The sequence below is a fragment of the Pongo abelii genome, chromosome 2, assembly GCF_028885655.2.
Source record: "Pongo abelii isolate AG06213 chromosome 2, NHGRI_mPonAbe1-v2.0_pri, whole genome shotgun sequence".
Lineage (NCBI taxonomy): Eukaryota > Metazoa > Chordata > Mammalia > Primates > Hominidae > Pongo > Pongo abelii.
This window is the reverse complement of record NC_085928.1, coordinates 200,302,863-200,316,633: the sequence shown is the minus strand read 5'-3', so window position 1 is coordinate 200,316,633 and position 13,771 is coordinate 200,302,863. Positions and strand designations below refer to the sequence as shown.

Here is a 13,771-nt window from a genome sequence, read left to right as displayed (position 1 = left end):
TTAAAGGCATGGACACGAGGGTCAAAACACAGAGAAATACTGTAGGAGAGCAGTTAAAGGCATGGGCACCAGGATCAAATTATATAGTTTGGAATTCCAGCACTGTCATATTCAATATGACCTTGGATAAGCAGCCTGACCTCTCTGTGTCTGTTACCTGCACGTAGAGATAGCTTATAAAACTCTGACCTCAACACTTGATGAAAATATATAGCAACAAGTGCCAGCTGTCATTACTTAGAGTCATAAAGCTTTAGACTTGGGTGACTTTCAGAAATTAACCCCATAACTTTTATTGGTAGGGAAACTGAGGAAGAAAAGAAGTAATTTGTCTGAGGGTACATAGCAGATTTTACTACTCAACAGGCTAGGACACTTACCATACCATTGCCAGCCTTTCTAGAGCCTTCTTGGTCTCAGTGCTGCCTTTACTGTTTATGTTTCAGATATGAAAGGCCAGTGTTTGTAAGCTGTTTTTCCTCTTAAGTTGATAGATTTATGCTGAGCCATTATCTCATCTGTCCTCTGCACTGAAGCTAGGAGCAGAAAACTAGACAGGATTAAGGATGCCTAGAGATGGGCCTGAATCACAGTGAAGCAAACAGCATTCACCTCAGCCTCACAAACATGGTTGTGGGCAGTGAAGTAATCAGCCTCACACAGACCTGAAATACAAAACAAAAACACGGGACCCTGCTGACCACAGAACTCATCCCTCCAATTCCCTGCTAATTGTAGGTTGATAGAAACCAGTCCTAATGCAGATTAAAAGGGCCTGAGCACAAATATATTTACTGAACTCAGATAATGTCATTTAATTGTTTATTTATTTATTTATTTATTTGTCGAGACGCGGTCTTGGTCTGTTGCCCAGGCTGGAGTGCAGTGGCACGATCTCGGCTCACTGCCACCTCCGCCTCCCGGGTTCAAGCAATTCTCCTGCCTCAGCCTCCCAAGTAGCTGGAATTACAGGCGCCCACCACCGTGCCCGGCTAATTTTCATATTGTTAGTAGAGACGGGGTTTCACCATGTTGGCCAGGCTGATCTCGAACTCCTGATCTCAAGTGATCCGCCTGCCTCAGCCTCCCAAAGTGTGGGATTACAGGCGTGAGCCACTGCGCCTGGCCTGAGCCACCATGCCCGGGTGTTTAATAATAGTTTTAATTCTTAAATGTTTGGAACAAAAAAAAAGAAAATGAGATTATATGATTCACTTGGTACTGTTCTAGTCCTGCAGCAAATTCCAGTGCCTTCTCTGATCAAGGAATTTTTACAAAATCAAATGTGATTGATACATCTTCATCCACACTGACAGGCACCCACAGAACATCCACTCTGACCTAGAAAGCAGTACTGGCAGCAGGCCCAAACCCTGGTATACAACGCGGACATGGTCTTGCCCTAAATAGCTGATAGGAGAAAGACAGTATTCACTGTGTTAATCTCAGTCCAAATTAATTGTCTTCATCTAGCTCCTGTCTTACATTCTTCATTGCTTGTCCCCAAATCCTAGCACGGCCAAGTCCTTTAGTTTTAAGCCTACATGAAAGGCATCCAGGGAGAACCAGGTGGAGATGAAGGCGGTGGGGCTTGGCCTTTCCTCCCATTCCCATCTTGGGCATTTGCACCTTTCCTTCTCTGTCACCCACTAGCAGTTGCCATGGTATATGAGGGTATATCTTGTTTTCTCCTTAATATGTTTATTTCTGCTTCCAAGGTGCTTCTGTTTTTACTAAAACCATAGAAGCTTCCCCTCCCACCTCACTCGCACCACACACAAAAAGCAGTTAGAAAAACATTTCAATTATTCCTAACCACAACAGCACTTCTGACTAACTACAAAGAAGGAAGCTTTAGAGAAGCATAGAGGGAAACTACAGTCCCAGCGAGACCGAAACCGGAGGGGTGACATAGCCAGTCACAGTAAAAGCTGGAACCAGAGCCCAGACTTCCTCAACTCCAGCCCAGTCCTTTTTCCACTGGGGAAACGCTGTTTACATGTCCTCACCTGCGACGAACAACATCTGATAACTCACAAAATTAACACCTTTCAGGGAGAGCAGGGCACTGGCCAGGTCCCTCTGATAATGAATTGCTGCTCTAAGACATAACTGCTGTGGGGAGGAGGTTGGTGTTTGGCAGGGAAGGGCTGCTAGGCTGCATTTTCGCAAGGACAATAATACATCAAGAAGGACAAATCATAGATCAAAGGGGATATTTTTGGGTCAACTTGATATGTAGTGGAAAGCAGATTGAGAGGGGAGCCAAGTACTGGATATGCTCCGTGCGTGTGTGTATCTGTGTGTGTGTGTGTGTGTGTGTGTGTAAATCATGTTGCTCTCTGGGTCTGCTTCCCAATCTGTAGAGTGTAAAGGTCTCTGAGGCCCCTTGCAGAGACAAGTGATGGAACGACCTTGACAGAAGAGAGCAGAGAGAGGAAAGGAGAAGGGGGAGAAAGCTAAGCAAAGGAGAGAGAAATGTGTGTGATGGGGGAGGAGATGCGGAGTTGGGTAGAAATGCCTTTTAATAAGATATTGGGGAAAAAATATTAAACCTAGAACTGCAGCTCTTGAGGGATCATTTTTTCGTCTTTGTTGTTAGGATTTACAGGTACAGTGCATAGTAATTTTTGGATAATTGGAGTGAATGAATGGAAAGCGTGAAACGCCTCACAGGAGCGAGAAGATCCACGAGAGAAAACGAGCAGGGACGCAGCTCTGGTGCCTGGTCCTGCGGGGTGGTCCCCACGCCGCCAGCCGCGCGTTCCCCAACCGGGCGCTCCCGGCGCCCTCTCGGTGAGCCGCCCTGAAACCGCCAGGGGGCGCTCCCCGGCTGCCGGGGCTGAGGCGGGCGGAGCTGCTTTAAATCGCGGCGCCCAGCGGTTCGGCGTCTCAGTTCCTGAGCCTGAGAGCAATCGCAGCTTCTAGTATCCAGACTCCAGCGCCGCCCCGGGCCCGGACCCCAACCCCGACCCAGAGCTTCTCCAGCGGCGGCGCAGCGAGCAGGGCTCCCCGCCTTAACTTCCTCCGCGGGGCCCAGCCACCTTCGGGAGTCCGCGTTGCGCACCTGCAAACTCTCCGCCTTCTGCACCTGCCACCCCCGAGCCAGCGCGGGCGCCCGAGCGAGTTATGGCCAACGCGGGGCTGCAGCTGTTGGGCTTCATTCTCGCCTTCCTGGGATGGATCGGAGCCATCGTCAGCACTGCCCTGCCCCAGTGGAGAATTTACTCCTATGCCGGCGACAACATCGTGACCGCCCAGGCCATGTACGAGGGGCTGTGGATGTCTTGCGTGTCGCAGAGCACCGGGCAGATCCAGTGCAAAGTCTTTGACTCCTTGCTGAATCTGAGCAGTGAGTGCACCCCCACCTCACAGCCGCCGTCCAGAGGCCCCAGTCCCCCCTGCAGCTCCCTTATGGGCTCATTCTGTTGTGTGATTCCATGGTTATCAGTCTTCAGTTGATCAAGTCTTCTGATCATGTGCTCTGTCATAAGGAAATGAAGAGAATCCTGGTTTGAGAAAAGGGACGCCCAGGCATAAGCTCTAGTTTTGCCTCTAACTCCCTGGGTGACACTTCTGCCACTCTAGGTGTGGCTTCATCCTAAATTCCTGTGCTGGTGGGTCGAGTTGAGGGAGTGAAGGCCAAACTTGAACTTGAGCTCTTAGACTTCTCCTAGGCATTCTGAGATTTGGGGTAAATTGAGGATTGGTAGGGTTCAGACAAGAAAATGGGGTGACTTAAAAAGTTTGAAGCTCAAGTGTGCACGCTTAAATAAATAATCCTCAAGTATTAGATATAATTTTTTAACCTTTATTATGATTTTTCATAGTAAAAGTTACATTCCTACTGGAAATGTCCTATCTAAGTGTCTTCTGCTTATGCTTGAGGTTGATTCTTTTAATTTTTAAGATCCAGTTAGTGCAGGGAGGCCCCTTGCAAGACTCTTTGGAGAAGCCGCTTGAGATTCCCCCAAAGTTTTAATTTTCAGACCCAAGGTCTTCTGTAGAGGCTGATGTTGTAGTGCTATCCTGGAAAGAGAAGGTTGGTGGCAGGTGGGGAAAGGCTGACAAGCAAGGTTCTAAATAACCTGCGCAACATAATACAAAGAAAAAAGTAAAGGCACCGAAGGGAAATGCAGCAAAATAGTCATAGCTGATGAAATCAGAGGTCGGCTGGGAGTGGAAGGCAGTGAGAGAGAAAGAAGAGGTGGGTCTTCCTTAGGTTTCCATCTTCCACAAAGAAATTTCTGTGTAATGGATGTTCAATGACCCCTTGTAACGTTGGAAAGGATTGTATAGAGAGACATATTTCTAAGGATGGTGGGAAGAAGGATAATAGGATTTTTTTTTACTTTTTTTTAAATTAAAGGTTTCGAGTGCCTTGTCAGAAAAGTCATTAAATTCCCAATTACTTAGACAAGAATGGTTCACGGCTGGAGTATCTTCCTTGAGAAATCACATTAATTGTCATATCATGTGTCTGTTATGCCCTTTAACTCACTTGAAGAAAAGGTCCCTTAGTCTTTTGTCTAGATAAACGTGACTGCCCACTGGCCCCCATTGTGCTAAGGGTGAAAAGTGTTGGCATTGTTCAAGTTTACTTAACTTGTTTTGTCTATCTCATATCAAGGGACAACTTTTAATAGTGTATATCAAAAGCCATATAGTTTAGAGTTATTAAAGCTCTTCCAAATGTGTTTAACACCTTGAATACCTGTGGCATTTGCTCAGTCAATGTGCGTGGTTGTTTTGAGTGTTATTATTTCAGCTTTTGAAGGTTCTCATATTAGGACTTCTTTACACCAAAATCAATCCATAAGTTTAGTAATTATGTGTTGCTTATTGCTCTCAGGGGTTGTATTTGTACTTATAAAGTGAAAAATTTGGTAATAATTATTGAATTTCTCCATGGAAAGATAAATATATTTAAGGAAACGGTGTCAGGCATTTTAGGTACCACATTAAGGAACTGGCAGGTAGAGGTTTCTAAGGACAATTCCAGAGAGGTCTCACTGTCAGTTTTATTCCTCTGATCAAAATAGCTCCTTTTCAACATCTTTAAATAGGTTTTCTTTTAACTTCCTGAAATGACCAAATGAAATCAGGTTGATCCATGTTGTGAATACTCAAATGGATCATCCTTACACATGATAATGTGTTAAAATGTTTTACTTTCATTTTTTGGTTAATGTCGTTATTACAGTTTTTAAAACTGTGGTGAAAGGACTAAATATCTACCCCCCCCCGCCACACACACACACACTTTAGAGATGTCTTCCTATTGTTTTAAAACTTCAGATCAGAATCCACTTTTGTTTTACTTAAAGCCATAGTTTATCCAAGGTGTGGCTTAGGCCTTTCTCTAAAAACCCATTCTCAGAAGAGGGACCCTTGACTCACAGGTGTTCTCCTCTAACCTGCCGTGACTCACGGGATGCTTTTGGATAGAGCCCAGGAAACCTTACTTCATTTCTCTGCCTGAGCAGTGGTGTTTACGCCCACCAGCTGTAGAGATCTGGGATGGTGATTCATTGGCTGGTTTTGGTATAGTTTTGTTACATGTGGAGATGAAAAGGGTTATGTGTGTATATTTAAGCAGTATCCCTCATAAAAAAGCTGCATTTCATTAAGTGTGTTTAGGTGAAAAGCTTAGCTGTGGGTTTCCTGAAATTGTACCTTGCTCTTTCCCAGTAGAGCCCACTTCATGTCTTCGAGTCCAGATGCAGGGTTTTGTCAAGGCTTTAGCACTGGAAGTATTAAAATCTCTTGTTTCCTGGCTTTATGTAGGATAGGTTGTAAAAAGCATATGACCTTCATAAAGTATCTGAAGGAATACAGTGTGCTAATAGTGTATACAGTAAATACAAAATGAGATACAGCAAGGCTTCTTCTTTTAGGTAGTTCTTGCCAAGCAGTTTATGAAAATGTAACTGAGGAACTTCCTGGGGAAACAAATGTCACATTGTGTATTGTAGTTTTACAATGGCTGATACAATTTCCATTTCATCCAAAACATGTGATTTTATTGACCCTGGGCATTCTTGTAGCTGAAAGTTGGAATATACAAAATGTGCCAGATAGAGTTGTAGTAGACTTTTCTTGATTCACCTGTACCTCTTGCCTTGTTTTCATCTAATTCTCAAACTTTTAGGAAGCTACCGCCAATTTTATGTGCTTGGTTAATTGCTTCTTCTTACTTGACTATAAGAGCTAGAGCTGTCCAGAGACTGGGTTGCTGTAGGAGGCTGCATGGTGGGAGGTGTGCAAGCAGAGAATAAATAAGCATTTTGAAGGAATGTTGTAGAGAAGATCCAAGCACCAGACAAATGGGAGGTTAGGCTAGACTCTCTCTCAATCTCACCGAACCCTGAGATTCTGTAATTTGTTTATGAGCTCCTCTAGCCTGTTTAACTTGCTTTGCATGAATCCACATGTGTGTAGGTGTGCTTAATGAGTATTGGTGGCTGTGAGGTTTCCCAGCACTCTCACCATGATGTCAGGCTCAATCAGAGAGACAAAATCACTGACTTGGACAGTCTTTGAAGCCTAAGTGGAGAGGAGGGCACCTATTTATGCTTCTCCAGATGCTTTATGCCTGCTGAACCGAGGGTACTCGAAGGGCCATTGGTGTTCAGATATACTTCATAAATTACTTCTGACTCTTAGAATAATGGAAGTTGAAGCAAAAATCCAGGCTTGAGATCAGAAGTTCTCTATTCTCACTGTGGTTTGGCACTAAGTAGCCAAGTGTATAATGGTGAACGGCTTGATCTCCCTGGTTTCAAGTAGTTACCCCACTTATAAAATAGGGTAGAGTGGGAGGAATGGGGAGATGAATCTATGATTCATTTATCCATTCAACAGATGCAAGCCAGGCCCTATTCTTGCTGCTAAGGATGGTGCAGCTAAAATGAGTTCTAAGATTCCTTCTAGTGCCAGCATTCTTTGTTATTACTTCAGCGATCGAAGGGGAAGAGGCAAGTCACATAGCTTAGGTTTCCTTAATTGGAGTGATTAAGGAAATATAGTGGAGGTAATATAGAAGCATCAACTTAATTCTGAGAAAATTTCTTGAAGAAACACACAAACAAGAAAGGTAGCAAAACTTCTGAGGACATCCTGAAAAGTGGTACATCCTGCCTCATCCAGGATCATTTTCACTCCTGATTTTGCTTATGTTCTGAGGTTGCATCTGGTGACCATCACCTCATGCACCAATAAGAGGGAAATGCTAATGATTAGGACTTTTACGAAACTTTGAACTTCAGTAAAAGTAAAAGATCTAATATGGGGAAAAGCCAGGGGAGTACACTTCTGTGATGGTCCGTGTTGAGCTCATTTAGTTGCAGGGCAGAAGAAAGTACAATATTTTTGTTCTAGTCACCCAATCATCAGTTCATTTATCCACTTAATACTTACTAAGCAACTACAGATGCAAAGGGAGACTATGTGAGAATAGAGGTAGAACTGGAATCTGCAGTCAACATTTGAACAACACAGGTTTGAATGGCAAGGGTCCACTTATAGGTGGATTTCTTTCAACCGATACCGATCAAGAATACAGTATCTGAGCGTCCAAAGCCTGCATGTAGGGAGGGTTGACTTTCTGTATACAAGGCTTCCACAGGATCAACTCTAGGACTTGAGCATGTGCAGATCTAGTTACCTGTGGGTGGTCCTGGAACCAATCACCCTTGTATACCAAGAGATGACTGTATTTTGTTTATGATATATAGAACCTAAGGTAATATGGCTAGAAAATAGCATAAACAATGTCTGGTATTGATAGTAGATTCTGCTGCTTGTGTAGCAAGACTTTAAAGCTTTAGAAAAATTCCATATATGTCTGTCTTTCTACACATTTGTTGATGAACCTAACTGTAGTAGATTAGTAACTTCCAACTCACTTCTTGTCTTATAAGTAGAGATCTTTGTAAGTATTTACTTTTAATTATACTTTCAAGTGGAAAATGATGAGAACTCCTTAGGGGGTCTTTAATCTCAAGATTGTCAGTCTAGCTAAATATAATTAAAAGACTGCCTTCTCTGTTTACTGCTGAATAATGATGAGAAAAAATAGTGTAATTTTTTAAATGTTTGCTAACCAGGTTCTCCATAGACAACTTTAGTCAGTGGTCATAATATTGTAGAGTTAGCTGCAAATTTAAGAGGCGAGAAAAGGAATATGTTTGTTCCTAGGTTTGTTCTAATCAGACCAATTCAAAGTTAATATTGCAAGGCTGTACTGCATCTATCTCATCCAAAATGTTGTTTTATAGCTTTCGAAAATCCCTTTTAACTTCTCTGCTCTGCCGCTCATCATTCCATTAGGGCAAAACAAAACAAAACTTCAGCTTTGAAGCTCATTAGATACACACTTTAAAAAATAGATCAAAATAAGCAAAAAGTACAATTTGTATTATCTGCATGAGTTCCTAGTTTTTAGTGACCTAAGCTAAGTCTGGCTTTTGGTAGCAAGATTTTAACATACCGGGCTCTAAAGGGAAGTGTTTCTCAGTATTATTTCAAAAATTAAGCTAAACACAAGAGAATAAGTATTTTTACCTATCATATTGGTACAGTTTTTTAAAGGATAAAGACATGTTCTAATTTAAATTTATTGAGATTTGATAAATCCATGTGACTTTTCAAGTACTGTGCTTGGTGCTTTAGATGGAAATGGGAATAAATATCTGACTCAAATCATCCAGGAGTTCACAATTACATACTTTACAACTCTGATTTAAAACACTTCTATGATGTGAAGGTATTCATCTGGTTCCAGCTTAAAACTGTGCAATTTAGATTTGATCTGCACATAAAACACTTGTAACTTGTAACACAATAGTTGCTTACTTTGACTTGTAATCTATCATTACCTACGCCTTGCTTGTGAGTTTTCATGCTGTTTTAATTCTCAGCTTTTTGTGCGTGACTGCATGTGTATATTATTTTTGCATTTTCCTCACATATCATTATGCTTAAGAATTTATCCAAATGTCTCCAATGAAGCAAAGTAAGATTTTGGGTTTGATGCAAATCTAATATTGGAACATACAAATAAATTTTATAAGTCAACAGTTGCCAGGATGTAAGTGAAAATATTACTTTGCAAAATGACATTTTAAAAAACAAAGCAGGATCTCATTTCTGTGGTTTATGCAATTTTTAAATATTGTGTTTTCCATTTTCTCCATTACTTTTTGTGTATTATGCAAATAATATATTATTCTATACAGAAAGGAAACCTGATAGGTTTATTAGCAATCATAGAACAGAATATCAGTCCCCAGCCCCTTGGAAAGAACACTTTGTAGATGAAGTGGCAAGATAGATTTGACATGAATCAAATGTGTTTTCTTTGAGAACTTAATGGGCACAAACTTAGAGATTAAAAACGTGAATATTAGATCATTCCAGGTGGGTGCAGTAAGGGCCCTGGAGTAGTTTATGCATGTGTGTTCCTTGCCTGGGAGATCAGGGGTTTTACACAGTCTGACTCATGAGATTAATGCCCAGTTAGACTTCTCTTGAAGACTACCCTGTGATCGAAGTGCTCAGACCTGCTGGGCGAGTGACCTTCTGTTTTTACTTGAAGAAAAGATCAGTGTGATTATTATATAAACTGGGTCCAGTTTGGGGCCCCACAACTTGAACAAAGAAAAACTTGGAGCAAGATCAGAGAAAACATCTAAAATGATTAATAAAATGTTGAAAAAGAGTATTTATGAAAAAATAAAATGGAGGAGGCTGTGAAATGTAAGACGCTATAGATGCTTGAAGTGCTGTCATAGAAATATTTATTCATTGTGTGAACTCTCTGCTGACAGTAAAAATCATGTCGCCCCTTTCTCAAGATAATCATGACTTCTGATTATACTTAGAAAAGAATCCATCTTCTTACCCTAATTTGCAAAGCTCTGCATGATATATGCCTTCTGCCCACCTTGCTAAACTTCGTTTTACTTTGCACATCCTATCAGTGCTACATTAGAGTGACCAGCTTTCCCAATTTGTTCAGGATTGAAGGCCTTCTAAGGATGTAGGACTTTAAACTTTAAAGCTAGGACTGTGCCAGGCAAACTGAGATATGTGGTTTCCCTATACTCCAGACGTGGATCATCTTTGTTACTTTCAGTATCTCTTCTTCCAGCATATCTCTGCCTGAAATATTTTCCTTCCAAGTGTAATCTTAGGACCATATCTGAAATCTGTGTTATGTATGGGTTTAGTTATTTTATTTGTTATTTTCCAATAATGATAGCCTCTGCAAAAACCATCCATCAGAAAGAGAACACACCTTAACCATGGAGCCCTTGGTACTTCCGTCTTCATACCACAGTATGGCTTGTGATTCCAAGGAAAAAGTTGTGTCATAACCTTACAAGCAGCTTCAGTTCCTTCCTGGTAAACCTGTGGTCTGTGAAACATGTGTTTTGATCCAGCAGTTCCTCTGCCACCTGGAATCTTGTGTGGGTCAGTGTGCATGTGTGCCCATACATGCTTATGAGGAGGTCAATGTGTGAGGGGACTCAGGAAGTCTCTCTTTTATTTTTAAATGAAATCAAGTAAAACTTTACCTTGGCTTCAAAAATATCTCTCAAATACTGTCAACAATACCTTTGATACTTCTTAGAAAGAGATTATGGCCAGGCATGGTGGATCATGTCTGTAATCCCAGAACTTTGGGAGGCCAAGGTGGGTGGACCACCTGAACTCAGGAGTTTGAGACCATCCTGGGCAACATGGTGAAACCCATCTCTACTAAATACCAAAAAAAAAAAAAAAAATTTAGCCAGGCATGGTGGTTCGTGCCTGTGGTCCCAGCTACTCAAGAGGATGTGAGATGAGAATCGCTTGAGCCCCAGAGGCAGAGGTTGCAGTGAGCCCAGATCACACCACTGCACTCCAGCCTGGGCAACAGAGTGAGACTGTCTCAAAAAAAGAAAAATACAGAGATTACTATAATTTTATCATAGATTGGTTATAGCAAAGATGGAAAATCAGTAAATCAAGATTTAATGAAGTTTTAGAAATATTTAGCTTCAATTATGATTGGTAACCTAAGTTCTCAATCTTGACGATATTAACACTAAGCCTAGGCCTGATTAGATATTGAGATACAAAGCCTTTCCAACATCTCAGCCACTTTTAAAGACCATCAAGGAGTCAATTGTTCCAATCCACTGGATAAAGATATAATTTACATTTTACTTACATAATTGAAATATTATTCCAAACAATACTAAGTTTCTTGCTCAAGATAGCATACTTTGTTAAAGCTAAAAAATACTTATATATGCAAAAAATACTTGTCACATATTATCACTGTCAATGATATAGTGATCTTTAATTAAAGGAGGACATAAATCTAGAATTTAAACAATCTTCTAACCAGCATAGTTTCAGTTCATATTTAAAAGTCTGTGCCTTTATGCCACAATGATGGCATCAAGCTTTTACTCTTTAAGAAACATATTGATAATCTCTCAAACTTGACCCTGTTTATTTGATCATGAGTTAGTACACCAAAAATAATAATGGGAAATTAGAAAAAATGGAATCCTGAGAAACACTACATTGAATTATTGTGTGTGCTATTTTACAACATGACAGCTTAAATAGTTTTAAACACTAGTGATGTCTTTGAATATGAATCTACTACTATGTTCCAAGGTAACATCTCAAAGGTTATTTTGTTTAGTTTTAAGAAAATGACTTCTATATTCTCCCCCACCCCCCCGCCATTCACATCACTGGAGATACAAATACTGCTTATCCAGCCATGATAATCTATAAAACTATTTTTTATCTTCCAATTCATCCAGTTTTTCTGAAGCTTGCTGATTGGGGTGTAAAGCTGGTTACTAATATCAAAGATATACTGTAAACCATTTTGATTAGATAGTTAACATCCAGGATAGTATATATGATTGTTACTGAAAATTAAAATTATCTTAGCAAGGATTAAAATCCCTTAGTAAAAAATAAATATGTATTAGTTCAGCTAACCCTATTCAATTAGATCATTAATTATTTTTCCAGTTGATTTTGAATTGAATGTTGAAAACATAAAATGTTGGAGTGGAGGGATCTCTTTTTCATCATCCAGCCCGGCATTTGTTTTTCTGGAGAAGATACTGTATGTTGGGTTACCAGTGGAAACATCAGTATGACTGGGGTCTCCAGATTCCTAGTCCAGTTTTCTCTCTTCCATACAACAGTGACATATACTTGGTCTTCCATTTTTCTCTTGTTGGTCCAAGCATATTTTTACATGTTTTAAAATGTTTTCTGCCAGGCACATTGCAAGCAACCCGTGCCTTGATGGTGGTTGGCATCCTCCTGGGAGTGATAGCAATCTTTGTGGCCACTGTTGGCATGAAGTGTATGAAGTGCTTGGAAGACGATGAGGTGCAGAAGATGAGGATGGCTGTCATTGGGGGCGTGATATTTCTTCTTGCAGGTAATAGAGGCTGTGCCCCCCTTTCACCTTACTAACCTGTTCCTGGTATGATTTGAAATCTATTACGTTGGATTCATTACACTTGATTTCAGTCTCTAAGGCAAACTGCAAACATAGACCTGAAGTCCAATTGACTTTCATGTTCTCAAATACAAACTAAATGAAAATATGAGAGCTCTGCTCGTATCTGACAGGTCTATTGGTTGAAGTTTCAAGGGGCAACTGGTTTTTTAGAACCAATCTCTTCCAGTGAAGAAAGTTGTTCACTATTTAGCAAACGCTAAGGAGGAAGTTCATGTAATTCAGAAAATTCCTATGGTGTCTCCACAGATACTATGTGGAAAAGATGGGGAGTAGTGAGAGAAAACACAAGAATATGTGAACCCTTCAGGTCTGTGAGGGATGGAAGGATTGGGATTATTGGAGAAAAATAAGGATAGCATTCCGGCTAGGCAGATCTAATTCGAGAATAAACAGGATGTACCCATAGATCAGTGAAAAGAAAGGCCAACTGGAGTAGAGGTGGCCTGTTCGAATGGTCAGCTTAAGGCAGTTAGGAAAAAAAAAAAATACAGAAATACCTTTAAATTTTTTTGGTAAAATAATGATATTATATTTTCCATTGAAAATAAATATGTGTTTTTTAGGCCAGGTGTGGTGGTTCATGCCTGTAATCCCAGCATTTTTGGAGGCTGAGGAGGGCAGATCACCTGAGGTCGTGAGTTCAAGACCAGCCTGGCCAACATGGTGAAACACCATCTCTACTAAAAATACAAAAATTAGCTGATGTGGTGGTGCGCGCCTGTAATCCCATATACTCCAGAGGCTGAGGCACGATAATCACCTCAACTCGGGAGCCGAGATCGCACCACTGCACTCCAGCCTAAGTAACAGAAGACTCTGTCTAAAAAAAAAAAGAAAAAGAAAAGAAAAGAAATATCTGTTTTTTAATTCAAGTGTTGATTGATAAGTTACATTATGTGTCATTTGAGAAAATCAAAGTCAGAAAACATGGACAGCATTATTTCAAAGCTTTATAATAATGCTTATTTAAAAAATTATAGTGTATGTATATTTACGTGTGTATATGTACATACATATGCAATCTCTCTGTGTGTATATATATATATCTTTATGTCTATACACTGTGTTATATATATTGATAATCTCCGTATATATTATACAGCTGTAATAATAGACTACTACATGTTCTCTATATTAGGTATTATATGCATATATTATATATGTAGTATATTATAGTATATTATTTTAAAAAAAAACAGATATAATTAATGTTATAAATCT

General features: G+C 40.3%; 2 protein-coding genes across 3 annotated transcripts in view; one reads left to right on the top strand and one right to left on the bottom strand.

Annotated features, from left to right (window-relative positions):
• Nucleotides 1-13,771, bottom strand: part of CLDN16 (claudin 16) — a 122,774-nt gene that overhangs the window by 88,088 nt on the left and 20,915 nt on the right. Inside the window, exon 2 of one of the 2 annotated variants that reach the window (XM_054553129.1) lies at nt 10,301-10,467. The exons of the other annotated variant lie outside the window; for it this stretch is intronic. The gene's annotated coding sequence lies outside the window, so the exon portion shown is untranslated. The remainder of the gene's footprint in view (nt 1-10,300; nt 10,468-13,771) is intronic. 2 annotated transcript variants of the gene reach the window in all.
• The window catches only part of CLDN1 (claudin 1), a 39,777-nt gene that overhangs the window by 20,275 nt on the left and 5,731 nt on the right, over nt 1-13,771 (top strand). The window contains exons 3-4 of the mRNA XM_002814413.6: nt 2,603-3,352; nt 12,302-12,466. Coding sequence (XP_002814459.1) covers nt 3,130-3,352; nt 12,302-12,466 — 388 coding nt within the window. The 5' untranslated portion in view covers nt 2,603-3,129. The remainder of the gene's footprint in view (nt 1-2,602; nt 3,353-12,301; nt 12,467-13,771) is intronic.